Below are 26173 nucleotides of genomic sequence, written 5' to 3' on the forward strand. Positions count from 1 at the left end.
CCTTTTAATCCAGTAGGCTATTTTGCTTTTCTTTTTTTTTTTACAGGCCATGATTTGCGTAACGGGTCGGGAACAATCTGTTGCTGTTTACCTTACAGTCACGTGATGTCGGTGGGCGTGTCTATGTGCAACCTGCGGAAAGCAGACAGGTGCCATACTGGTGCCACACCTCTCTATAGAAGATGTAGTCATGGCTTCTGATTTCTGTGGAGACTGCTCGCGACTGCTCAAAGAATTTGTTGCTAATTTGAGGAAAGTTTGCAGAGAAATTGAGCAAATAATAAGAGACACCTTCACAGTGTTGGCTCAATGCACCTGCTTCAGGAGTGCACCTGAGAGGAAGACGACGACACGAGACTTACTGTCTCTACACCTTCTGAATGGTAGGAACATTCTGTCACGCAGCCCGGTCCTTTGTCTTTTGTTGTGAAAAGCACACGATGTTTCTTACCTGTATGGACAAGGGGAAATGTTGACCTGCCTTTTTCTGTTTGTGCAATGTATCCAGTTAGTACTCAAATTTAGAACATAGGATTAAGTGCATCAACGCTGTTAAATAAGATGCATTGTGTCCTACTATTATAAGTATTTAATTAAAAACAATTGTACTTAGAATTTACACAACTCATGTACAAAGTCATACTTAAAGATCCTGCAATGATTTTTGAGATGGCTATGAAACAGACTAAAATTTAAACTGATGCCTCTTTATCATCTACAAAAACAAATAAACAATCAACATATAGATTGGCTACAGATATTGTTAATGTCTGAAACTTCTGCTGCAGGTTAATGTCAGACAATGTAAAAAAAAAAAAAAAACATGTTGCAGAAACCTGAAGAGTGATACACTTCACTGTTAAAGAAATGTGTCTATTTTTATTAACACTATTTACACTTATACGGCACAAAATCAGCTTAGTCCAAAGGAGTCCCCAAAATCGTCCCCAAACCAAAAGTTCCTCACAGGAGCGTTAAACCAGTGTTTTCATTCAAACCAACCAACTGTATAAATCATTTTTTATTTTCTCCTTTTCTTAGATAATGAAACTCAACTTCCTAATCCAGAAAGTCTACAAGCACTGAACAGACTTGCAGCCTCCGAAAACACTGATCTACAAATGACTGCAGCCATTTATTATTTACATCTCAGCCATCATGGTGAGTAAAGAAATCAAACAGATTTTTATGCTGCATTTTAAAATCTTCGTGATAGCTCTTTCCTGCACAGCAGTGGCACATAAAATGAGACCATTGTTTGCACTTCAGCTTTCTCATATCGCTTGTTATGGGATAAGCTCTCCAACGGGTATGACCAGTATCATGCAAATTTTCAACCGTCCTTTTTTTTTTTATTTGAAGCTGGTTCAATATCTAGCCATGTGTGGGCTTTATTTTCATTATGAAGAACAAATAATTGGGTTTTATTTTTTCAAATCCTAACTAACAGATATTCATATGAAATTAATGTTTATTTATAGATCATTTTTTCATTTTTTAAACCATTGTGTTGATAAAATAAGAACAAGTTTTGCCTTGTAGTAAATGTGTGATCACACTGTAGTTTGCATAAATGTGTCAGTGGTCGAGGTTGAAAAAACCTGGAAGAGATTATTCTTTCTTGAACGTGAATTAAAAACCAGCCAACCGTCATATTTTTTAGTGTTTGAGTCTGACAGCTAATCTAGACTGTGCACAACCTTTAGATCATTCTAATACAACTACCAGTTTATTGTTTGTCCTTATTTTATTCTCTCTTTTTTTTTGCTGTTTCGTAATTGTGTGTTGCAGTGAAATCTCCCCTATCAGAGTCCTTCATGGAGCCAGTACTGGCCTTACTATTGTCAACGGACCTGGATGTGCAGAAGACTATCTCCCTCTCTTTGGTCAATCTGCTAGCAAAGAATAACGGTAAAAGAAAAGATTCACACAGTACGTTTTAGAGTTTGTATTAAAGTTGTTTAACAGTTGAAATCAACACTTTTTAAAGCTTACAACTATATTAACAACTTTTGTGAAAAGGATGACCATCATTAATGTCCAGAAAGTGTGATTTCAGTGTGTAAGGCATCAGTGGTTGAAATGGGGATGCTGGTACCTATAATGGAGATGTTCCAGTCTGGTGATTCCACCGCTCAGTGTCACTCCTGTGCCTGCGTCTCCATGTTGGCCTCCTCAGGTTTGTACAGACTGTAGAAAATGTTTTTTTTTTTTGGGAAATCCCCCCCTCCTTAAAGTTTCAGTCTGTATGTCTTTATTTTTATTGTAACTATTACTTACTGGTTCTCACATCTGTCTAGACAGTGAAGCTTGCATCCAGTGCACTTTGATCATGCTAGTTATTAAGTGTTACATTAGGTCTTTACAGTGCGTGTGTATTTCTTTGCAAAACTAGTTTTGACACCCTCAGAGAAAACAAAGCTTCATGCCCCCCATGAGATCTTTGGCACTTCCCCTAGGGGGCCCAGACCTTATATTTAAGATATGTGTAGAGCTTTAATCTCTTTTCCTGCAGAAACAAACAGGGAAACTATCATGGTTGACGGAATCATCCCACTGTTGGCTTTGGCAAAATCCTACGATCCCCAGGTGCAACAGAATGCAACGTGGGCTCTGTTACATCTCACACAGTCAGGTTGGATCCTTTCTGCAGAATCTTTGCATGTTGTTCCCAAAACTTCAAGCTGCTGTGTTCATGTAGTTTTTTTCTTCAATTTAACATGGAAACATCCAAAACTTTCTCTTTTTTTTTTTTTTTATTCCCAAATTGGTCGACCAGAATTGTATGTCAAGCAGGAGCTATTCCTGTTCTGGTTCTTCTGCTGCAGTCTACAGATTCAGTGGTGCAGTTTTACAGCTGCACCGCTCTGTGCAACATCTCTGCTGTGGAGGAGCACCACCCAAAGCTCCTCAGCATGGGGGGTCATTATTTATTAAAGTCTCTTCTGACTCTCATGTCTTCCTCCGTAGTAAAGGTATTCACAAACTTAAGTGGCTTAAAGATGAACTAGAAAAAATGGAATATGTATATATATATATATATGTATGTTAAATTCCTTTTCAGAATTCGACCCAAGCATGCAGGTGTCTTCAAACTCTCTCAAAGAATGGTAATCATTTAGTTATTGACAAAAATTAAGACCATGTCCAAAAGCAGCTGCTATTAATTTTGTTCTTTGTGTGTGTAGTTGTGATCCAGGAGCAGCTGATGGAGCTGGACTGTGTGCTGCCTCTGAAGGCTCTGCTGCAAACATCTTCCCCTGAGTCAGCAATAACATTACTCTCTACACTGTCTGCACACCCACCAAACCATGTATGATTTCCTACAAATCAGGATAATAACACATGCTACACTGTATAAATCCCAATATATATATATATGTATGATATTGTCCTGCTTTGATTTCAGGAAGTCCTTTTAAGTGAGAGCCTGTTGGATGAAATCGGTCAACTGCTACATCATCAGAAATCAAACGCAGTGATAATCACACACAGCTGCAAGATAATCACTGACCTGTGCAGCTCCTGTATGGGTCGGCAGGTACACAGAGGCTACAATTCATGAATTTTAAATTGCATGTCTGTGTTTCATACATGACTTGTTTGTGTGTGTTGCCAGAGATTCGCTCAGCTGTGTTGAATGCAATCTTTGTTATCCAGGCTGCGGTGGAGACTTCATGTTTTCCAGGACTCCTCTGCGCCCTTCAGTCCCCCGCCCTGTCAGATGAGACCTTGCTGCACGTGACATCACACTTAAATCACCTGATGACCTGGGGTGAGTGAGCTGGAAATGAACAAGTTATGTTCTGCTCCATGGAATCTCATATCTGCAGCTCAGTGTTGAGCATTACAGAACAAAATTGTTTATGTATGTCTTGTTTTCATAATCCTTATCAATTTATTTTCAATGTCAGGTCCACTGAAGTCTAAAGTGTCCATGAAAATTACCTCAGAACAAGTTTCAAGACTAGTGAAGCTGTTGGGACAAATGCAAAATCCTCAGTTGTCGTTCACCAGTGCAGCCATCATCAGCAAATTAGACATGACAGGTAATGTTCTGTGCAAGTAAAACATCAAATCATGACTCGTTTCATTTTATGAATATCAAAAATATCATTCTGTAATTTTTGCTTCTCATATAGATGAGACGGCCCAGTTCCTGAGACCTCACTATATAGACATGTTGGACTACCTGTTGGTGTTTCTACAAAAGAAAGATGTAAAGTTCCAGCAACTTGCCATAGTTACAACATTCAACCTCAAAAAAGGTCTGTGTTTCGTTTTATATCTTTGTATTTAGAAACTAAGGTCACTGCAGCCCTTCAAATCCTCTCATCATAAATGTGCGGAAACAAAATGTAAAATAAAATCATTTGGAATTGAGCAGTTCTTAGCCTGGTTTGTGCTGCTCTCATCTGCAGATGGAGACTTTTCCTCACTGCTGGCTGACAGTGAGTTGGAGGCTCAGCTCTGGAAGGTGCATGCGCAGACGGAGGAAACCAGGCGGCTGCTTGAGATGATTCAGCCCCTTTCTCCTTCTGTTAACCCTTCCCTTCCTCTGTGAACATTCGGAGATGTGACCTGTACTACATTTTCTTATTCATGCACTGTATTGACAAGTACCATTTTTATAAAATGTTTTTCTTTTTATGTATTTATTTTTCATCCATTTTTTTATGTTTTTAACAAATAAAAGGAAAAACAAGGCAAAGATGTGGCATAGGATCAACTTTAATTGATTATAGCATATATTTGAACAGGTTTAAGCGATACTTCTAAGAAAAAGATGTAATATTCATAATTGGATACAATTTTAAGATGCTTTTATGATAATAAATTCACTTAACGCCTTAAACTTTGCTCTGTAAAGTGATTGCGCAGTATCATACAAAGCAACTAGAAGTGCAATATACGCGTTGTGCATTTTATTCTCTCTATATCAACACTCACAAACTGAAGCAAAGTCTTCAGAAACTAACTTCCTTAGCAGCTTTGAAATATGTGATTGCTAAACTTCACTAGACGACAGGGTAGGACAGGGAGTTACAACTTTAAGTCTTTGTAGTGCAAACAGCCACTATTCTAATTCCACAGTGACAAAACTGAGGAAGGAAAAAGTGCTTTCATAGCAAGAAATATCAGGAATAAGCAGAAAGCATATGGCTGACACAAGTTGTGACTGTTAGAATGGCTATTCCTAGTATTTCACAGAGGCAACACTCTCTGAAAAGATAGACTGCATTTTCCAGCAAACTATCACCACCACTGTCTACATCTTCAATTTTCAGTTCAGAAACGTGCTGTACTTAAGTCATACAGAAATAACTTCTCCAACATTTGTGCCACTGGTTACACACAGAAAGGTGCCTGAATGCTGACGTTCCTCGGTGAGAGGCAAGGCTGTAATTTTACATGCGCTTTCAAGGTGCAGAAGGGCAGCAAAGTGGCTGTGCTGCAGGGATTCCTGTTTTTCACAGAACTCACAGCTCTCCAACGAAGTCTTTGTGACACATTTGGTTTCTTTTCAGATGCTCAGATGACCTCTGAAAGTATAAAAAAAAAAATACAGTGACAATAAATGAAATGTCTCAAATATGTCAAAGCACCGCATTTTGGGGTGAAATATTCGTTTTTTAGATTGAGAAAACTTCAGTGTGCTTTCTGCATTAAAAGCTGTTTACCACCAAAAGTAAATTTGTGCCAAATTTGTCAATATTTCCTCCAGACATTCCTAAAATGTCATTTCCAATAGAATAGGACTGTCCAGAAAAGTGCTTTTCCACAACAGTACGGCACAAAGAAGTTGTCCTGTGGGCTTTTAGTATGGTGGGCTCTGCTGTAACCGGTTTAGTGGTTTGCAGTGAGTGAGTGGTTGAGCGAGTGAGCGGTGAATGTGAGTGTGGAGAGCAGGGAATTTGTCAATCTGGCAGTCAACAACATATTCAGGCTATATAAGTCACATTCAGGATTTTAGGCAGTGCCCCTCCAGAGTCCTAGGCGACCGCCTTTATCGCCTATGCCTTGACTAGGCCCTTCCTTTTGGGTAGAACATTTCTATTAGACACATGTGACATTCATAATAAGAACATACATACTTGAACTATGGCCAAATATGTTTATTAAAAGATCATAGTGACCTTGGACCACCAAATTCTAATCACTTCATTCTTCAGTCCAAGGGGATGTTTGCACTAAATGTTATAGGCACGCACAAAAAAGGATGAACATGCATAAAGAAAAAAGCAGAAAAAAAAAACATAACACCTTAATAATAATACACTATAGACTGATAAAAGGGATCAGAATGTGTTAGGATTTAATGTCTGTGTCTCACCTGCTCGTTGGTGAGTCTGGATTTCCTCCAGGCCTGTGAGGGTCCTAAGAGACCTGCGTTCTTTGAAGGCCACGACAGGTACCATGGCCTCCTCATTGCTCGGCATGAGCTGTGAGGTCTTGGTCCCCACCGGCAGCTTGACAGCGTCTTCTATTGTGCCATTGTGTGCAGGCTGTGTGTTTTCCTTTGGTTCGGCTTCATTTGGCAGCATCCTCACCGGCACAGATTTCTGTTTTGAAAGGTATTAACCAACTTAGTCTCGGACAAGCTGTTCAGCTCTTAGAAGTGGATTTAGTAAGTTGTGAGGGGATACTAGATTTGCGTCATGAGAGCCCCGTGGTGTTCTTTTAAAAAAATTTAAAAAAGCCAACAGTAAAACCTCACCGTATCTGGAGAATCTGTCCTCCTGGTTCTCCGCATGATCTCCTCAAGTCGCTGAAAAAAGACAAACAGCTTTCATTAAAATTCTGTCATGGTTGGCTTTGTGGAAAAACAACTCCCTTAAATAAGACTTTGGATATTAATATACAGTACATGTTTTTATATTCACCTTTTTCCTGGCTTGTCGAGCTGCCTCCTCTTTCTGTGCGAGGAGTTCTCTCTCTTGTTTTAACTGCTCTGCTTTTGCCTTTTCTTTGGCTTGTTCCTCCTCTCTCTAAATTTAAAATGAACACGTTAAAAAAAAAAACAGTAAAATTGTCCTTCAAAAGTTAAGTGAATCACAAAAAGAACTGACAGGGATGCTTGTTGGTTGTTTATGCTGTTTCCCTCATGAGGAAAGTTAAGATGTGTCACCTGTTTCAGCAGGAGGGCAGCTTCCCTCATAGCCTGGGCTCTCTCCTCCTCGGCTCGTCTCTGCTCCTCTTCCTCCCGTCTCTTCTTCTCCTCTATGAGACGCTGAGCCTCGGCCTGCTGTCGCGCTCGCTCCTCTGACCTCTTGCGCTCCAGTTCTTCACGACTCCGCCTGCTCATGTCACAGATTTGCTGAATTGGCACATACACAAAGCTCCTGAAAATGTCTTCCCCCCCCCCCTCCTCCCCCCCCCCCCAAGTGACCAGGAGGAGGAACAGTAATGACAGTTATATCACGAGACCAGTGAGCGACTGGTGCAATCGTTGTGTGTGTTATAAGGGGCAGGCTGTCCTGACATGTTCCATTAATTGTCAGGCGTGCATATGTGAAAACAGCTATTGTAGTGCAACAGATTTACACTAAAGTGTTTCTGTCTCTCTTCTTACCTGTCGGCCTCCTCTCTTTGTAGGCGCTCCTGCTCCTCTCTCTCCCGTTGTAGTCGGGCCTCTCTTCTCTTTTCAGCTAGGAGACGCGAGGCTGCCTCTTGGTCGGTTGTCCCGCCTGAGGTCCTGCAAGTGACATCAGGAGGCTGTGGAGCTGCATGACGAGGGCATGAAGATAATCACCTAATTAGACACCTGAAACACACTTCAAAAAATACTGCACTCTTTTTTTGAGCATTTCTGTGTCTTACTTCCATCTCCTGCTGTTCTTGTTACAGCTTCAGCCACTTTGTCAGACAGGTTCAAACATGGATTTTCATCCTTCATTTTCTCATGCTGACCTTCGGCTGGTGTTCGTACAGGCCTCGAGTTACCAGGAGCAAGGGCAGACCTACAAACAGTAACATCCTCCTCTGGGACCGACGGGAGCTCCAGCTGCAGCGGGGTTGAATGTCTGCTGATCGATCTTCGTGGACTCCTTCGAGAGAGGAGCAGCAGCAGAAGAGAGGGGGTGACCCACTTTGTTCAAATAAGTGCTAGTATGTCAGAGATGCATGGTCACAGACATTTCTCATACCTTTCAGGTGAAGGTGAGGCTGTTCTACTTTGTGTTACTTGAGCTGGTTTCCCAATGGTGTTAACAGCAGATGATTTAGGATTAGAGTGACTGTTTGAGCTCTTCTTCTTTGCTTCTTGCTTTCTCGCTGCTTTAAACTAAACCAGAAAAGAAGAACAATTGTGAATTTTCTGACTTCCTTGTACCATGCTGCTCATATAGTCCAAACATGAAATACAAACTTAAACTATCTACAACTAAAACTGATATAAAAGACATCTTTCGGCAACACAGCATGCACTTAAGACCAGAGGAACAGCTGGAATTACCTGCGTCTGATTGATGCTTCTGTTGTTTGGACTTGGTGAGGAAGATGGTCTGTGCTGGACTGGAACAGAGTGGTGCTGGGGCTTTTTAGGGGAGGGGGTGGTGTTGGTGATATTCATGGAGTGGAATGAAACTGCACGGCGACAAATATGGACAACTGAGACAGTGATTTGTATTGAATTTAGGTATAAAAAAAATGGAGGAAGCCATCATGGAAATGTGAAGTAAACAGAGAGGAAAATGAGCAGCATTAGTTTTCAGAGACAGGACAGGCTGATTGAAGCAAAAGCTTATAATAGCCATACATTAGCATTACACTGCTGTTACATAAAAGCAATTGGGCGCAGTCTGTTATCATGGGAGAGAGTACCTTCTTCTCCTGACTGACAAGCAGCACTCTTGCTCCTGGCCAGATAAGAGCATGTGGGGGTAAGGAGGCGACTGACCAAGTTCTTCTCCCATGGTGTCAGCGGTAAGCGACGAGGAACTAGCGTATTGATCAGCGTAAAGGTTTGAGCGCAGCAAAAACAAAAGATAAGCCAAGAATGGTTGTGTTCAGAATGTTACAAAGACAATTGTGCTATAAGTAAAGAAAGCGTCAGTTAAAAAAAAAAAAGAGGAGAAAAAAAGAGAGCATGTTTATGTATACTTACCGTTTTTGGTGAGCTTCCTTCCCCTTGAGTTCTGACTCAGGTTCAGTTGGGCTCTCTGGCTCTTCTCCAGCGTCCTACGCACTGCAGATTCATATCGCTCCTTCATTCAGGAAAACAAATATCAGTGTTCAAACCACAGCTGTGGCATCAGAAAGGCATCCCCAAAAATAAACAATACAACTTTTTTTTTTTACTTCCACCATCCACACTCACTCTCTCCTCCCTCTGTCTCTGCTTGCGCTTCTCTTCCACAGCAGCACGCCTCCTCTCCTCTTTGAGCCTCTGCTCCAGGAGTTTCTTCTTGCGCTGCTTCAGCTGTTGTTCATAGTATCGCCTGGCTTGCTGCTCCCGCTCCAACCTGCTCAGCTCTCGGGACACTGAGGGAATAAAAAGTCAACCAGCATAAACAGAAGAATCGGTTGTGTATGTCAATTGTTCTTTTTCTTTAATTGAGGAAAATTGCAGGATCATAGGAGCTTCACATACCGAGCAGCTTCTGGTGCTCTTCTCTTCTCTCCCGTGCTGCTTTCAGCCTCTCGTCAACATTTTGTCCATTTGCCACTGTGAACGCACAGTTGCATCTTTTTTTAGTTTGATGCCATATCCACACAGAGCTCCATTATGATGTTAAACATTAAAACAAACTTTAAACGATACCATTCTCCAAGTGTTAACCAATACTTCTGCTATTTGACAGTAAGAGATGTATCACACCTGCAGTTGCTCGTGGAGAAGCTGAGTTGCATATCTTGGGAGACTTAATGACAGAGCAGACGGTTTTCTTTGCTGTTGAATTTGGTTTGACACAGGTGCCATTGCCTGAAAGTGAGGAACAAAACAGTATGTTGTGTTAAAAATAGCAAAAACCCTGACTATTATTGTTTTTAGTTATTCATTTGAATGTGATAAGGGGAGAGGGGAGATCCAGCATGCACGCATTTCAGTGCATCTGAATGAAACTTGTAGTTCTTGGATGTATATCTATGTCAATAAACCGCAACCATAAACCTCTTCAGGCTTTTACTTTTGTAACTACGACACAGAAAACAGCCATTATACTTAAAACTTACATGTTTTGTACCCAAACATAGGACTCAACTAATGAACACATCTTGATATGGAAAGACTTTTGAATCAATTGAGCACATCTGTTCCATAAAATGGCTATTTTAAAAGGAGATGGCCTTAGGGTCATCTGCAAATGAAAGAGCCATTATAAGCTTCCTGTGTTTAAAAGAAGGCATAGCAAACATGCTGGCACCTGATCACTTTTTATTTATGTAAGTGAAACAAGCTACAAAAAAAAAGATAAACACATAAAGGATCCACACAAGACCAATGAGTATTTGGTACGACACGGGGCTGGAAAAAACATCACATGGACGTAATCCTTTAGGGTTAAACAGTAACACTTTGCTGCTTTGTATTTTGTAATCTGTGTTAAAATGATGTAATGTTTGCTGGAAAAATGCAAAATCACAATACAATGAAAGATATCCATACATGTTCTGTTAATGCGTCACCAATATGATCAGATGATGCTGTGATCTTGTGATCTACAGTCTGGATTTGCCTCAAGTAAAGGCTTGTTGTGATGAGAAATCATACAAATACATTTCTTAAACAATAATGTGGACAAAAGCTACGCACCTCCTGCCCTTTCAGATGCATTCCCCTTCTTCTGGCTCCCCTTCTCGATTGTACGTGTTGAAAGTGGTCCCTGCGATGGAGGGATGACACTCTTCTTCTGCACAGCCATGCTGGGGATTGAGCCTGGCATACCAATGCTCTCGCACAAAACCCCCCTCCTTTCTCTCCTCCTTCTCCTCCTCCTCCTCCTCCTCTCTTGAATTTCTATTTCAAGATGCCTTTCGGGTCCTCACACGGCAAGTGTGTCATGAAAGGATGCATCAGCTGCTTGTCCATCTGTGCCTTACAAAACCATATAACAAGAGAAAAGCATGAAAACAAAGAATACAGTTTTACTCCAGTCCAGTGGTTTGGAAATGAATCAACGCTAGGTTGCCCACAAATTTAACTCCTGTCTCCTTTAAGGTTACGGTAGTCTGCACAGATCCTGATCACGTCTATAAAAAGGCAACTCCCCCATTTAAAGATCTTACCCTTGTGAGCTGCTCTGCTTTACTTTCACATAATATAGCTCTGTCACTTTAACTCCCCCACATCGATGCCTGCTCGCTAGATGGAAGTGGCCAAGGGGATGCAGCGTTTCCCAGAGACAGAGAAAAAAAGGAAGCAAAGCTGAAAGCCTGCATGTCTTCATGAATAATTGCCATGACAACGGTACAGTAATACACAGTGACATACATTACTCAGACATCAACTATCTGCGATTAAGTCAGTGTCTCATCAGGGGAGGCAAATAAATATTTAGATATTTTTTCACCCCTGAATCCATCATGATGAATAAAATAGTATGACCACTAGATGGAAGTCTTTCTTTCTAGTGGAGCAGCTACTGAAGTCAACCTTAGGCCTTCCTTTGACTGGCTTCATCTATATTAAAATGAGTTGACTTGGGCACAAATTACATTTAAATTTAGCAACAAATAAGCAGAGAATCTGATACTAGGACACATTTAGTTGTAGCAGTGTTGTATTCTGACTAAACCAGTCAGCCAACCCCCATACCATAACCTTAAGGTCATTAACATAAATTGATATAGTAGACGTAAACTCAATTTTCTTCCTAACTGAAAAATATGTCAAGATGAGAAATAAAATGTATGCATGGATTTACACATCAAATGCAGAAACAGCAATAAGATTGTTGAATGTGAATGTAGATGTGAGCTTGAAGAATGTGATGTGAGAACTTGAAGGGAAAAGAAAAGTGAACTTGTATGTAGGCTAAAAATGTTTACTTGAATAAAAAAAAAGAAAATCCACTACTTTTCTCGCGTGAATTTGCGCTGCTTGAGTTTTGCAACACATTTTGCGAGACGTCTGTAGCAAAACAAATGTGTACTTGTAGAAATCATAGACTGTAAAAATAAAGAATAAATAAATAAATAAAGTAGAAATGCCCCCCTCCCCCTCACTCCTCCCCTCGCTGTGTGTCTGCGTGAATGGCCTGAATTGGCCAATCAGAAGTAAATTTCCCCATTCAAACCCTCCATTGATTTTTCACAAAATTCTTATATCAAGAGATTGGTGACTGAAACTAAGACAACCAGCCACCCCAATACTCAGGACTATAGCACATTTAATTCGGCGCCAAAACGGCATCGAAAAACGGAGAAAAAGACAAAGATACAACAAGACTGTGTACATATTTTTTTTGTCCTGAGTCAAGGGACTACCTATCCCACAATCCCTTGCGAATTATAACGTTTCTTCTTAAAAGCTAGTAAAGCTTTTTGTACATTTAAAATAATAATCAAATTAAATTAATGAATACGTGTTCAAGTTAACCAGAGTGAAAAAATAGCTGTAGCTACAGAAAGTATATGTTTACTACAGGTAGTGCTAACAAAGTTAATTAGGGTACGAGATGATCACTGATAATAAACTTTTATGTTAAGCTTACCTTTTGGGGCAAAGGTGGTCCCTTTTGTCATTCTGTTTGTTAAACATATTGTCATAACATATTATGAAAAATGCCTAGTTTAAAAAAAAAAATTGTGAGAAATTTTGGCTTGTTTTTGGTGTTAACGTTAAAAAAACCAAAAAAAAAAACACTTCACACTTTGGCGTGAAAGGTGCGTTTGTTAACCTGTTATCCTACGTCACTGCATGCGCGTGGGACTTGGACTAGAAAAGCTAGTAAAAAAACAAAAAAAAAAAGCTGTTAAAGTATCACCAAGAAATTCTTCGTTTTTTAGGCAAACAGAAATCCAAGGTGAATACACAATCTTCAAAACGTTGTCGTTATCGAAACATACATTTAATGAACACATGTTCACACAGGCTCTATAGTGAAAGCATACCGGGGTGTTCTGTCGAAAAGTGCTACCCGATCGATATGTGCTATTATGCGTTTCTGTGCAGTACAATGTGCATAAGGGCTTTTCGTCTATCAAGAAATGCTTCCTCTAAAATCTTAAATACATGTTTTATTATGATTATAAAAACATGCTTCCCGTTTTCTGTAAGTACAAATGCACTGAGTGGCGGTGTTTAAAAGTGATTCACTTCTCGACAGAACACCGTCTGTCCTCCCAGAGACTGCTGAAGAAGTGCTACTGATAGCGCTGACATTTGTTGACCACCAGGTGGAGCATATATTAACACGACCACAACAGGTAGCCCATACACATTAACTAAGTATGTCACGTTACTCACAAAGGATTTTTAGTTATACAGTTTATTTCTGTATGACTAAAGATCAATTATCCTCTTAGAATATCCAGATATTTAGTTTTGAGTTTTATAAGGAATTAAGTTAATGGGGTCATTTTAGGTCATATCCACATGGCCCTACGTGCTTACTGCTTGGTACAATGCCCCCCCCTAACTCCAACAATAACAATGCGGTCTGGCTGTGTTTCACCAGTGGTGCTTGCCAAACTCCCCCATCAGAGAGACGGAAATGTGTCATAAGGATACACTACACCTTGGTCAGGTGGTGTGCCTGCAGAGTCACTGGAGCACAAACAAAGCTGGTGATAACCCGCCTACAACCAAAAGCCAAAAAAGGGCTCTGGACACTGGACCTATGTGGGATAAGATTGCATGGTTGGTATCAAGTCATTTTGAGGTTCACCCAAGGGGACATTGTCAAAGGTGGTGCTTGCTTATGCATAGTCATTATTTATTACCTAAATAGTAATCCAACATAAAAATATGTCTTCCTGTTTTGTACTATTATCCAGTCTTTGTGTTTCAAAGTGACATTGCTCTCAAGATGGCTCATCCTACTGTTTCCAGATTCTCAGATGTAAAGTAAGGTTGCACATAATTGTGCATAAATGCTGTTCTGTACTTTTTTTATTTATCAGACCACAAATATGAACCATGATGTAGTGTTTTGGTGGCTGTCGTCAACTTGTGTGTACAAGTGTTTAACGTTGCATTTGATGACAGCACCTATCAGAGAATGAGGTTAGTATATTAGATGACAGGAGCAACCAGTAACTTTGCACGGATGGTGACACGATTACCGGCCTTCCCTGGAGGAACTAGGACAACTCCTCAACCACTTGTAGCCGGTATTGAATCATGTAATTAAGTGCAGAATCCCTCAACACAGTGGTCAGATTGGGGTCACTGGGAGTAATGCACACTTTAAGCTGAGGGGGGCAGGAAAAGGAAGCATCTGATACACCTCTATGCAAAGATAAGGCACATGCTCCATAAAGTTAAACATATTATTGGTGCATTCTTTAAATATCAATCAATATTTCAATATTGATAACTATCCTTTAACAGAGAAAATTATTAGTTCCATAATTCAGAAGATCAATACATTATTTCCCAAAATTAGTAAACGTGAGAATATGTTCACCAGTAATTCCCTCAATACAAAATCTATTCATTTTGCTGTGGACGTTGATACCTCCACGTAATGAGGATGCCACATGCAACACTGACTGCAGTGCTTCAATAATTTAGAGCCTTGTTTCATCGGACACCAGCAACTTTAGACTTTGACGTATGGCTTACAGACTGGCTGTATGTGTAATTGATGAGATGTTGAGTTGTACTTCGGCTTTCAACAGAAGAATTTGCATTGAATAAAAGTTGCTAAAGCATGCTTAAACTCGGAGAGTAGTGCAACATTATCCATGCCTTTAACACTTATTCTTTTTAATTGGTTTGAGATGCATCATGTCCATTTTTAAATTATTTTCTTATTTGTTACAGTGAATTACCTTCTGCATGAATGTACCAACAGAACTTGTTAAAGATAAAAATGTTTAAAATGTCGCTCCGTTCTTAAACCTTGAGGCCCTGCACCTGAGTGTAACTGAAATACAGCGATGTTGCAAATTAGCTCTTGACACCGTTTTGTGATTCCATGCAGACAGTGTGTCTGAACCGAGACCCAGTTTGAAGCTGGATCCTTTTAAAATATTAAAAGGGAGCATTCTTCCAGCTAGGCTGGCCTGACATTTTGTTTACTTCCATGAAATCCTATCACATGTGACAAGGCAATATATCGATTACCTCATGTTCCAGTATTTTGAAGTTTTAACAGTGCAGTGTGTCGAGATATTACACTTACATATAAATGCTTAATGCAAAGCTTTTGTCCAAGCACGCCAGAAACCTAAATGCTTCTTAGAAAGTTTTTTTCAATTTATCAGATTATTTTGAGTAACTCCTGGTCTTTATGAATGCAACTACCTTAAAGACTAATTTAGAACTAAAAAAATATATATATTAATTTCCTTTGATTCATACACAGTCTGTGAAGATTGGCAGATCTGCTCACAGTGACGTCTCTCAGCAGTCCCTAGTTATAGTTACCAGTCTCGGGTTCAACACTCATGCACTATTCATTGGAGTATCACATCACGCCTGCCCAACTTCAGTCTTGGACGAACTCAATTCTTTTCTGCGCAACTTTACTTTGTAGCTGTATTCGTAGCGCTGTGTAAATGTCTTAAATGTTGTTGTAGTGTTTCTTCGATCTCAAAGGAAAAAAAGGAAGAAGTTGCTGCTTCCCGTACAGGAAACTTGTTGGAGCCACCCAGAGGAGGGAGACAAGAGCTTCATTTCTTGTATGGTAAGTATGTTTTCTATGCAAATTAACAATTTGTTCTGCAACATTTTGCAGAACAAATTTTGCAAAACAAAGATCACATGTAACAAGCAAAGGCTGGCATGTAGGTGTCAATGTTTTACAGCATACTTGAAAGACTATAAAGGACTTTCTGATTTCTAGTATTTGCATCCTTTAAATATTTTCTAGGTTGCTGGATGATTATCAGTGACTGTACTCTGCATCTTTTGCAGTTTTTTTCCTCTCTTGTGCTTTTTTTTATTCAAATATTGATAACTCCTGTCCAAGGAAACACAGATGTTTTATTATATCTCAGAGAATTTTTTTCAGTGTCAGGATTTGTGGCATGTTGAGATATGGTGCATATTTTTTGATGCGTTTCATTCAAGAAAATACAGAAAAAAAAGCAAAGAACAAATTATTAAAGTACTTCACTTTGACAAAAGTGTCTGCTAACTGAATTTTAGAGCTGTAGAATTAATGATGAAGTCTAGGTCATTTAATTTAAACTTGATGCTTCCAGAATTGCCTAATAGCATCTGAATCATGCCAGCAATTGTGAAATGTATCCTCTTTCATTAATGCATTATGGTCAGCTGACTTGAATAATTGAAAGCCCTTTTTGAAGGCTCAACCAGGGTGTGGTAGCAAACAGGCACTGCTTTAGAAATAAGAGCAGACAACATGTTGTATTTCATCATTTTTTCCACTTCATAGCCATTAATTGGTGGCCTTGTCTCTCTTAGACACCGTTGAAGGCTAATATTATTTAATGGTTATCCACTTAGTTTTTATTTCTTTAAACCAACAGGTTTGTGGCTTATTTAGAATAATTTAATGGGAAACTAACATGCACAAAGAATGAGCTCTGTATGCGAATAAAATAAGTAAAATTTTGGTTGTAGTTAGTTGAAAGGGGGTTTATAAAGCAGACATTGAAATAGTTGTACCGACATTTTTCCTGAAATATTAAATCCCCTTAAATTTCTTTCACAGAGCACATAAAGAATTGTTTGAGCCATGAAGCGCAATAAGCACCGCGGACACAAGGAGGACAAACATGGAGGTATCAGTGGCTGAGATGGATGACAGTTTGTTAAGACGAGGAAATCGTGGCTGATTTTTCAAACCTGTTAACTTGCAGCTTTTTTTCAGCCACTACAAATAAACAAAAAGCCAACTATGATCTTGATGTTCCATGTTTGAAGAATGCACTAAACTTTCACTTTCACCATTTTATGTACTCATATTCTTACTTATAACTTATAGTCAAATGAACCTAATCTTGTGCCTCCATCATGATCATCAGATGAACCAGCTATTCTGGAGACAGAGAACCTGGATCGGGATGGTATGCACATGGGAGGAGGCCCAGATCCTGACACCATCTCACTGGCATCGGTCACAGCCGTCACCACTAATGTATCGAATAAGAGGCAAGCCTAAAGATGACTTTTAATCATTCGTTTTGCTGTTTTTTAACAATTGATTAAACCTGAAAATGTCACAATATGACCGACACTTCATTGTGTTACAGATCAAAACCAGACATAAAGATGGAGCCCAGCTCTGGAAGACCTGTAGATTACCAAGTATGAGAAATGTTACCTGTCTTTTGATTAGCCTGTTCTTCTGTTTTGCATGTGTTTGCTGATACATTACTGATCACTCATTGCCTAAATATTAGTTGGGACTTATTAAGCCAGAAACTCTATTAAATACGAGATCAATTAATTTCAGGTCAGCGTGACAGTGATTGAAGCGAGGCAGCTGATTGGACTGAACATGGATCCGATGGTCTGTGTGGAGATTGGAGAAGATAAAAAGTACACCTCAATGAAGGAATCAACTAACTGTCCATACTACAATGAAGTGAGTCAGTGCTTAAAATAACAACACGAATGTATCTATATTTTTGTTTGGTAAAACGTTACACATGTTGCAGAACAAAGGGTTGACGCTAACAGCTTTGTTGCACACTTCCAGTATTTTGTGTTCGACTTCCACGTCCCTCCCGATGTGATGTTCGACAAAATCCTGAAGATATCTGTAAGTTTATTTCCGAACAGAAAGCAGATCCTTGTGCTTCCTTGTAAGCTTCTAGACATATGTTTATTATGTCGCACTGTGTTGTGTCCCTGAACCAACCCTTAGGTAATTCACTCCAAAAATCTGCTGCGAAGTGGAACACTGGTGGGAACTTTTAAACTGGATGTTGGCACAATTTACACCCAAGCTGGTAAAGAAGAGGCAGAGAAAGTCTGTTCTGTTTTTATAGATAGAAAATATTGACATTGTGATTAATTTGATTTCCTTTTTGTCTTGCAGATCATCAGTTTTACCACAAGTGGGCTTTGTTGTCGGATCCTGAAGACATCACAGCAGGCTGTAAAGGCTACGTGAAGTGTGATATTACAGTTGTGGCCAAAGGGGATTCAATAAAGACGCCACATAAGGCCAATGAATCGGATGAAGATGACATCGAGGGGTAACTACATTTTACCTGTGCTATTTTAATGTCTTTTAAAATATCACTGAGCTGTTTAAAATAACAGGATTGACGAATTCAACATTGAATGTGTATAGTATCAGAGATGGATTTAACAGTATGACACTTGCACAGATGGCTTCATTATCATAAAGAAAATCATGGGGAAAAATGAAGTGCTCATGACAGAAAAACCCTGCATGTTATCAGATGTTAGGATCTCCTTTTTCATGTTGTTTCAACATATCTCTGCTTCTTCTTCAGCAATCTCTTAATCCCTGAGGGTGTACCTGCAGAGCGACAGTGGGCTCGTTATTACCTGAAGATCTACAGAGCCGAGGGACTCCCCAGAATGAACACCAGCATCATGGCCAATGTCAAAAAGGCCTTCATCGGAGAAAATAAGGACTTGGTTGATCCTTATGTCCAAGTACTGTTTGCTGGGCAGAAGGTATGGAGTGATCATGTTTGTAAAGAGTCATTACCCTTAGCCAGGTCAAAATGTAACGTACGCTGACAGTACAGGTACTGAGTTGATCCAGATCTTACATTTAACTGTAATATGTCTTTACAGGGGAAAACATCAGTTCAGAAGAGCTGCTATGAGCCCATCTGGAACGAGCAAATCGTTTTCACAGAGATGTTCCCACCACTTTGCAAGCGCATGAAAATCCAGATCAGAGACTCAGATAAAGTAAATGATGTTGCTATAGGAACACACTTCCTGGACCTGCGGAAAATTTCTAACGATGGAGACAAAGGTGATGTATCATTTGGACTCTGAAAAAGTTGACTAAATTTCTAAAGTTCTTTTGCGGGCATAAACTAATGAGAGATGCCTTTTGCAATTCAAGGAAGCGTTCTCCAAGTTAATTGATGTCTCCTTCAATTGCAGAAGATTTTAATTTAGATTTCTGAACAGTTTGTAACTAATAAGCATCCTTTTTTTTTTTTTTTTACCTGTTTGGAAAGTACGTTTCCATGAAGGCCCTGCAAATTATCAGATGCTTTTTATATATATTTTTTTTACCGTTCAGGCTTTCTTCCCACATTGGGACCTGCCTGGGTTAACATGTACGGCTCCACTCGTACCTACACCCTGATGGATGAGTACCAGGAGTTAAACGAAGGCCTCGGAGAGGGAGTGTCCTTCAGGGCCCGACTGCTCATCAGCCTTGGCGTCGAGATCCTGGACCCCTCCTCTCCAGAGATTACCTGCTCCACAGATGTGCAGCTGGAGGGAGTGCCCAACATCTCAGAGGTGGGTCCCTGCTCGGTCGGGCAGCCATGCAAAGAAGGCCCATTGTTACTCCTGCTGACAGGTCATTGTGCTGCGGCTACTGTGAATTATTAATCGTCTGTATTTAGCCCATCTAGTGCATTATTAACATTTAGATTAGATCAGTGAGCCCTCTCTTTGTTCTTAGTCACACAGTATATTCAACTGAGCATAGTAGGACCTTAACCCCTAAATCCTCAGGGATTTGGTTCTCATTGATCGACAGCTGCTATTGCAGTGTTGTCTACACCTTTCCATTACTATAAGTTGACATGTTGTGTGGAAAAAGTCCGATCCTTAAACATTTATTAGAATAAAAAACGTGAAGAGAGAGAATCAGTTACCAACATTCAGACACTTACACTTATTTGTCTCTTTCACAGACTGCTGCTGGGAAGGTTGAGGAGTTTTTCCTCTTTGGGTCTTTCCTTGAGGCCACGATGATAGACAGAAAGATTGGTGATAAGCCTATCAACTTTGAGGTCACCATAGGTATATTCCATTACCTACTCTTTATCTTAACTTCAGACTGTTGTTTCAGAATGTCATTTCAGACTGTCTCATCCTAAGGGGGGAAATAAACCCTTTAGTTTTCAGCAGTATTCATTAAAAAATATGCAATTTTTTATTTATATATATTTCTACTGCTTAACGGGCTTTGTGTAGGAGTAGACCCAACATGTGAAAGCTGCTTGATTCTGTTTTAGGAATTTCCAAAAGTTATACCTTTACGGTGCAAAGAAAATGACGTCTTTCTCAATATTAATGATATAATATGATATAGACAAAGTCTGGTTCATCGTCATGTACTTTACTTCACATGAACGCGAGAGCATTTTAAGATACGAATAGTCGAACGATTGCTTTGCACCAGGTTACTATGGAAACGAGATTGACGGGGTCGCCCAGCCAAAAACCAAAGGGAAGAAGAGAGACGGTGACGAAGAGGAAACCGAACTGATCCACAACTCCAGTGAGGAGGAGATGGATGATGACGGGGACCTGACGTCAGTGGCGACTACTCCTCCCATGAAACCCGTCATTACTGATCGGTCAGAACACAAAACATTACAGAGTGACATAATAACAAGAAACACACTGTTAGTTTGAAAAACAAATTCATAAACAATAGATGCCAACTGTTTCTTGCAAGTGGGATTAAAAATATTGACATCACAGTTTAACAAGCCATTGGATATTTTATTTTTTTTTAAACTTTGGATCAAATGTTTCCATATTTTCAGAAATTACTTCCACCTGCCGTACTTTGAGAGGAAGCCGTGTATCTACATCAAGAGTTATTGGCAGGACCAGAGAAGGCGGCTGTACAACGCCATCATTATAGACAACATTGCAAATAAACTGGCAAGTCATATCAATAAGAAAAAAAAAGCTCACTATAAACAGATAGTACGCAGCGTTATCGAGTTATATTAAACATCTTTTACTGCTCTTATAGGAGGATGGACTAAATGACGTGCAAGAGATCATCAAGACGGAGAAGTCGTATCCTGAACGCAGACTGAGAGGCGTCCTCGAGGAACTCAGCCAGGGCTGCAAGTCTGTAGTCACAAACTTAAACTACACATTGTAAAAAAAAACTGCTGAATGGAAAATATAAAGACTTGAAAACTAACTTAGATCTCCTTCTTCAGTCAGTTTCTTGCGCTGGCAAACAAGGACCAGAATCAGTCAGGCAGAACCAAACTTGACAGAGAGAGACTGAAGCTGTGCCTGTATGAAATGGTAAGTAGAACAAGAACATGCGTTTTTCTTTTGTCTTTGTTGGTTGCTAATATTTATACTGTCTTCAAATGCTGGGCTCTCTCTTGGTTTAGGAGAGCATCGGCCAGCAAGCCAAGACCATGAGGACACAGGTGAAGAAAAGCACGGTGCGAGATAAACTCAAACTGGCTCAGAACTTTCTCTCAAAGCTGCGCTTCCTGGCTGATGAAGTAAGTTCTACATCCTTATGTCCCCCATTTACAATTGATTTTGTTTACTGTCGCATCATTGTGCTCGTTTCATTTGGCTTATTTCATGTTAAATGGAAGCAATTTGTGTTTGTTGTAGCCTCAACACAGTGTTCCTGATGTGTTCATATGGATGATCAGTCATGGGAAGCGAATTGCTTATGCACGCGTTCCATCCAAAGACATCCTTTATTCCAGTGTAGAGGAGGAGACAGGAAAGGACTGCGGGAAAGTTAAGACAATCTTTCTGAGGGTGAGTATAGTTTTGTAAACTACTGAAAGGCAGCTAATCAAGTCTGCTATGGTGTTCATATTTTGCAACGAATTTCCTTTAATCTTTTGTAGTCTTGCTGTTTTGCCTTTAGAAATAACTTGTTTTGTTTCCTTTATAAGATCCCGGGTAAGAAAGGTTTTGGGCCTGCTGGATGGACTGTCCAGTCCAAGTTAGAGATTTATCTGTGGCTGGGTCTGACCAAACAGCGCAAAGACTACCTGAACGGCCTACCCAATGGATTTGAGGAAAATAAGTTGTCAAAAGGACCTGGTCTGCCATGCTCACCCCCTATCAGCCTCACCTACATGAGTAAGACCCCCAGCTATCAAAAATGACCTTATTGTAACTTAACGTCCAATTGAGAAGGCTTCTTTTGGCGGATAAAAAATGGGTGTTATTTCAAATTCCTTATCCAGTTTCAGCTAATTGATTAATCTTTATCCGTCCGCAGTGAAACAGATCTTCCAGCTAAGGGTCCACATGTACCAAGCACGCAGCCTGTTTGCTGCTGACAGCACCGGTCTGTCTGATCCCTTTGCAAGAGTCTTCTTCTCAACTCAAACCCAGGTCACAGAGGTGGGTACACTAAAGAATAGGCTTTTAAGGAAAGTCAATCATCAGCCTTATGTATGATTTTTATTGAAGAAAAACGAAAATTCTCTTTCGTCACCAAATGTTCTGTCTTCTTTCCAGGTGCTGGCTGAAACTCTTTGCCCCACATGGGACCAGCTGCTGGTCTTTGAAAATGTGGAGTTGTTTGGAGAGGCGAGCGAACTGAGAGATGACCCTCCCATTATCGTCATTGAACTCTATGACCAAGACACAGTGGTAAGGGCTGTTTTGAAGGATGACAATAGAGAATAGAGAGGATCACATTGTATTAATGTGAGCAGTTTTCCTCCACACAGCTTCAATTTTCAGATAGCAATCATTTATCCTTACCGCCATGGTCATTTAAGAGTCTGCCTTTATTAAACTTGAAATGTAAGACTAAACATCCACTTGAGACTATAATCTGTGTGAGATATGCACTAAATTATGTGTTTTACCTGTTGGGATCTTTTGTGACCTGTACTGGGGATCTTCATGAACCTCATTTTATTGTGACATCTGCTATGAATTATATTTGAAAGAATGCTTTTGCTGACTGTCTATTTTATATTTTGTTCCTGGCAATAACACCTTTGTTTTGGATGACCCTTTGGATAAGTAGAGTGTGGATTCTGATGGTTTGGTTATATACTGTAGAGTAAAGTTGATTAAAAAGGCATGCAAGAGGAATAAGATCTGTCCACGAGGAAAGATGGAATCATCCTGATCGACTTAGACCTGTTGCATTCCTTTTTTTTGTGCTTTTTGTATGTGGGTAACTGAGAACTCTCCATAACCACTAACTGCAAGAGAGATTTGATCTCATAATATATGAAACATGCATTAGTCTGTTTTGCAGTTCACTGGTTATCCTAGGCTTTTGTTAATTTTTTTCCTTGGGGCTCTTTCTTTCATGTAATCTGCCAAGAAACATGTGCATTCATTCTAGCCATGTTTCTTCCTTTTGATAGGGAAAATGTAATAATAATGTATAATCACAACATCAACAAGTAAGGCCGGTACAATGTGAACACTGATTGATTTGATATGGTAGGCCTAAAATATCATTCTTTCAAATATTCAACCACTTCATTGTATAGTGTATAGTGCAGGTTTCATTTACATGTATACTTTCAGGGTAAAGCTGACTTCATGGGCAGAACATTTGCTAAGCCTATCGTCAAGATGGCGGACGAGCACTATGGTCCACCACGCTTCCCCCCTCAGCTGGAGTACTATCAGATCTACCGTGGGAACTGCACCGCTGGAGAAATGCTGGCAGCCTTTGAACTGCTGCAGGTCAGGCTATCGGATACAGATGATTCTTTATATGGTCAAATCTCATCATAAAATACACATTTTCTGACATTGTTATTTTTTTTTTTTTGTGTGTGTGATGTCTGTTAGATTGGCCCCAATGGGAAAGCTGACCTGCCTCCCATAGATGGTCCCACAGATATGGATCGCGGCCCAATCCTCCCTGTACCTCTTGGGATCAGACCAGTGCTCAGCAAATACAGGATTGAGGTGAAGACATTGATGAAGCTTTAAACCTGGTTGACCAGTGTGATAAATTTATTTACATCAAAATGCATGAAGGAAGAAAAACGGAAAGTGAAACACAAACATCTCCTGATGTCACAGGTTTTGTTCTGGGGCTTGAGGGACTTGAAGAGGGTGAATCTGGCCCAGGTGGATCGCCCACGTGTGGACATTGAATGTGCAGGGAAGGGAGTGCAGTCCGCCCTCATCCCCAACTACAAGAAAAACCCCAACTTCAGCACTCTTGTCAAGTGGTTTGAAGTGGTATGTCATCGTTTTAATTACTCTACTGATATTTGCGTTTTGTCGAATATTGTTAACCTAAAGTCACATCCCATGCATATTAGAGAAGACTCATTACTCTTATAAGTCAAAATAATGATGGGATGTTTTTCCAGGATTTGCCTGAGAACGAGCTGCTTCACCCTCCACTCAACATCCGAGTGGTGGACTGCAGAGCTTTTGGCCGCTATACTCTGGTTGGCTCCAATGCTGTCACCAGCCTGCGGAAATTCATCTACAGACCAACAGACAAGCAGGCCAACAACTGGACCACCACAGGTATGAACTAAAACCTGGAGTCATCTCACACTCGTGTTCATTTTCTTTACATTATTGAAAAAAATGGAATGCAATTTAAAAAAAAAAAAAAGCAAAGTATGGGTTAACCGATGCATAACATGCACATTCCCCATTAATGACTGTTTACTATGATATCAATTGACCAATTTACATGATATGTTCATCTTTCAGAGGAAATTATTGTTGTCAACATGGAATCAGAGCCTTCTTTCAAGAAGATGGAAACTGTGGTCAAACTAGACTCGGTAAGTTTCAGTTTTCAAAATATGACATAACCTTTATTCCAAGAATTAGACAGACCTTGACTAGTAATTTTAGTATCTAACACAGAGAAGGCGTCTAATCAGATAATGATTATGAAAGTGCACAGACAAAATGTCAGATTGTTTGAAGCTATGTAATGTGTTTTTTTCTATCTAGTGCTCTGATGCTGTGGTCAAAGTTGAGGTAAGCAAAGTGCTTTCTGCTGAATTAATCAAAAAAGTTAGCTTTTATGTTGTCGCAATAAAATCCCAAAGCTTTACTGACAATATCTTCAACGTGTTCTCTGGAAATAAGGATGATGATAAGGATGGAAAGGGGAAAAAGAGGAAGAGGAAGAAGGGTGATGAGATTGAAGAGGAGGAACTTGACGAGAGCATGTTGGACTGGTGGTCCAAATATTTTGCCTCCATTGAAACTTTGACAGAGGTAAGTAGCAGGAAAAGAATGTGGCCGGGTCAAGTCTTCTTTGATTTAGCTGACATTTCTAGCAGAGTAAAGTTGAGTTTTATCCTAAAACAAATACCTAGATTTTTTTTTCCCAACTCAAAAAATTGATATGAGTGGAACTGGATTTTGTTTTGTTCTTGATAAATCCAAATGAGAAATCCTCTCTTGCCCTGACAGGCTCTAAAAGCTCAAGAAGCAGTTCTTTCAGATACAGAGGAAAAAGATGACATGGACATAGCAGAAGGCGGAGGTAAGACCGGTATAGTAATTCATTTTAAAAGTTTGATAGCATCAAGCATGCTTTCTTCTGTCAGTCTTTAACCGAGTAGTAGCTTTAGTTCATACTCCTTGTCTTGATGTGTTGGAGTTGCAAAATCTGAGATGTTTTAAATGCCATGAAATGTCACGAAACAGAGAAGAGAACAAGACCATTTCCCTCAGATACTTTTTTGTTGTTCATGCATGTTTATCCGTTATAAGGTCACTAACTCTTGTTGTTTCCTTTTACAGTGCACTAGTGAACCTCTTAGCGTCGGTAGTTCATGAATGCCTCCACGTAGATGATGACATGAATCCAAATTTCCAATCGTGGGACAACCGCTTTTTTCTCTCCCATACATGCATATTAGACGTATGCTTACCATGAAAGTTGTCAGCGAATCCAAATATGTTGGAGATGTTAATTTATGACTAAATGAATCCTCAACATGTGTAATTCCAAGCTGTGCCAGCCAGACATCACTTCATTTACAATAAATAATATGACAAAATATTGTCAATAGATGTTACACCTACAAGTTATGGTGCATTTTACTGCACGTAGACTTGAAATGTACCAGTTGAGTAGTGAGCCTGTCTTCTGAAATGAGCTTTGCAGAGAAACCACAGCTGGAGGATAATTCCCAAAACCAAGTATCCCCAATGAACTGTATACACTAA

General features: G+C 39.8%; 3 protein-coding genes across 5 annotated transcripts in view; 2 read left to right on the top strand and 1 right to left on the bottom strand.

Annotated features, from left to right (window-relative positions):
* Positions 1-140: 140 nt before the first annotated feature.
* LOC109978527 (uncharacterized) lies at positions 141-4711 on the top strand. The gene is made up of 13 exons (XM_020627875.3): positions 141-383; positions 1042-1161; positions 1792-1911; positions 2060-2179; positions 2516-2635; positions 2767-2975; positions 3065-3110; positions 3189-3313; positions 3410-3541; positions 3661-3775; positions 3915-4049; positions 4143-4268; positions 4422-4711. The coding sequence occupies exons 1-13, from the start codon at positions 191-193 to the stop codon at positions 4562-4564; spliced, it is 1704 nt and encodes a 567-aa protein (XP_020483531.3). The 5' UTR covers positions 141-190; the 3' UTR covers positions 4565-4711.
* A 337-nt stretch (positions 4712-5048) lies between these two features.
* Positions 5049-11256, bottom strand: map7a (microtubule-associated protein 7a). 3 transcript variants are annotated; one of them, XM_065966622.1, is made up of 15 exons: positions 10757-11256; positions 9821-9925; positions 9593-9667; positions 9320-9483; positions 9107-9206; positions 8824-8940; positions 8456-8586; positions 8148-8284; positions 7822-8048; positions 7574-7724; positions 7130-7298; positions 6885-6989; positions 6719-6769; positions 6335-6563; positions 5049-5543 (listed from the first exon to the last, which is right to left on the bottom strand). In XM_065966622.1, exons 1-15 carry the CDS (start codon positions 10884-10886, stop codon positions 5533-5535), a joined length of 1902 nt encoding a protein of 633 aa, XP_065822694.1. In that variant the 5' UTR covers positions 10887-11256; the 3' UTR covers positions 5049-5532. The 3 variants fall into 3 exon arrangements, with proteins under 3 accessions (XP_065822694.1, XP_020483514.2, XP_020483525.2); XM_020627858.3 differs by having other exon boundaries at positions 5050-5543; positions 8456-8610; positions 10757-11254; XM_020627869.3 differs by lacking the exon at positions 8824-8940 and having other exon boundaries at positions 5050-5543; positions 10757-11255.
* A 4364-nt stretch (positions 11257-15620) lies between these two features.
* LOC109978237 (otoferlin-like) overlaps positions 15621-26173 on the top strand; it is an 18705-nt gene continuing 8152 nt past the window's right edge. The window contains exons 1-29 of the mRNA XM_065947716.1: positions 15621-15797; positions 16791-16860; positions 17104-17230; positions 17332-17386; positions 17535-17666; positions 17781-17843; positions 17949-18033; positions 18123-18282; positions 18547-18733; positions 18857-19043; positions 19320-19543; positions 19945-20053; positions 20436-20613; positions 20806-20926; positions 21021-21121; positions 21217-21307; positions 21400-21516; positions 21635-21787; positions 21928-22117; positions 22260-22384; positions 22502-22633; positions 23537-23698; positions 23807-23926; positions 24044-24205; positions 24340-24502; positions 24695-24768; positions 24944-24970; positions 25082-25213; positions 25412-25484. Of these exons, the coding sequence (XP_065803788.1) occupies positions 16815-16860; positions 17104-17230; positions 17332-17386; positions 17535-17666; positions 17781-17843; positions 17949-18033; positions 18123-18282; positions 18547-18733; positions 18857-19043; positions 19320-19543; positions 19945-20053; positions 20436-20613; positions 20806-20926; positions 21021-21121; positions 21217-21307; positions 21400-21516; positions 21635-21787; positions 21928-22117; positions 22260-22384; positions 22502-22633; positions 23537-23698; positions 23807-23926; positions 24044-24205; positions 24340-24502; positions 24695-24768; positions 24944-24970; positions 25082-25213; positions 25412-25484 (3496 nt within the window). The 5' untranslated portion in view covers positions 15621-15797; positions 16791-16814. The remainder of the gene's footprint in view (positions 15798-16790; positions 16861-17103; positions 17231-17331; positions 17387-17534; positions 17667-17780; positions 17844-17948; positions 18034-18122; positions 18283-18546; positions 18734-18856; positions 19044-19319; positions 19544-19944; positions 20054-20435; positions 20614-20805; positions 20927-21020; positions 21122-21216; positions 21308-21399; positions 21517-21634; positions 21788-21927; positions 22118-22259; positions 22385-22501; positions 22634-23536; positions 23699-23806; positions 23927-24043; positions 24206-24339; positions 24503-24694; positions 24769-24943; positions 24971-25081; positions 25214-25411; positions 25485-26173) is intronic.

Source organism: Labrus bergylta, chromosome 18 (assembly GCF_963930695.1).
Source record: "Labrus bergylta chromosome 18, fLabBer1.1, whole genome shotgun sequence".
Classification (NCBI taxonomy): Eukaryota; Metazoa; Chordata; class Actinopteri; order Labriformes; family Labridae; genus Labrus; species Labrus bergylta.

Bases quoted from the DNA above. Each gene is read 5' to 3' on its own strand.
- map7a (XM_020627858.3), bottom strand. From the start codon at position 10,886: ATGCCAGGCTCAATCCCCAGCATGGCTGTGCAGAAGAAGAGTGTCATC. The intron at 8,049-8,147 runs GTATGAGAAATG...CCTCTCTCGAAG, and splicing joins GCCTCACCTTCACCTGAAAG to GAGTCCACGAAGATCGATCA. The intron at 7,299-7,573 runs GTAAGAAGAGAG...TGACATGAGCAG, and splicing joins CAAAGAGAGGAGGCCGACAG to GCGGAGTCGTGAAGAACTGG.
- LOC109978527 (XM_020627875.3), top strand. From the start codon at position 191: ATGGCTTCTGATTTCTGTGGAGACTGCTCGCGACTGCTCAAAGAATTT. The intron at 384-1,041 runs GTAGGAACATTC...TCCTTTTCTTAG, and splicing joins GTCTCTACACCTTCTGAATG to ATAATGAAACTCAACTTCCT. The intron at 3,111-3,188 runs GTAATCATTTAG...TTGTGTGTGTAG, and splicing joins TCAAACTCTCTCAAAGAATG to TTGTGATCCAGGAGCAGCTG.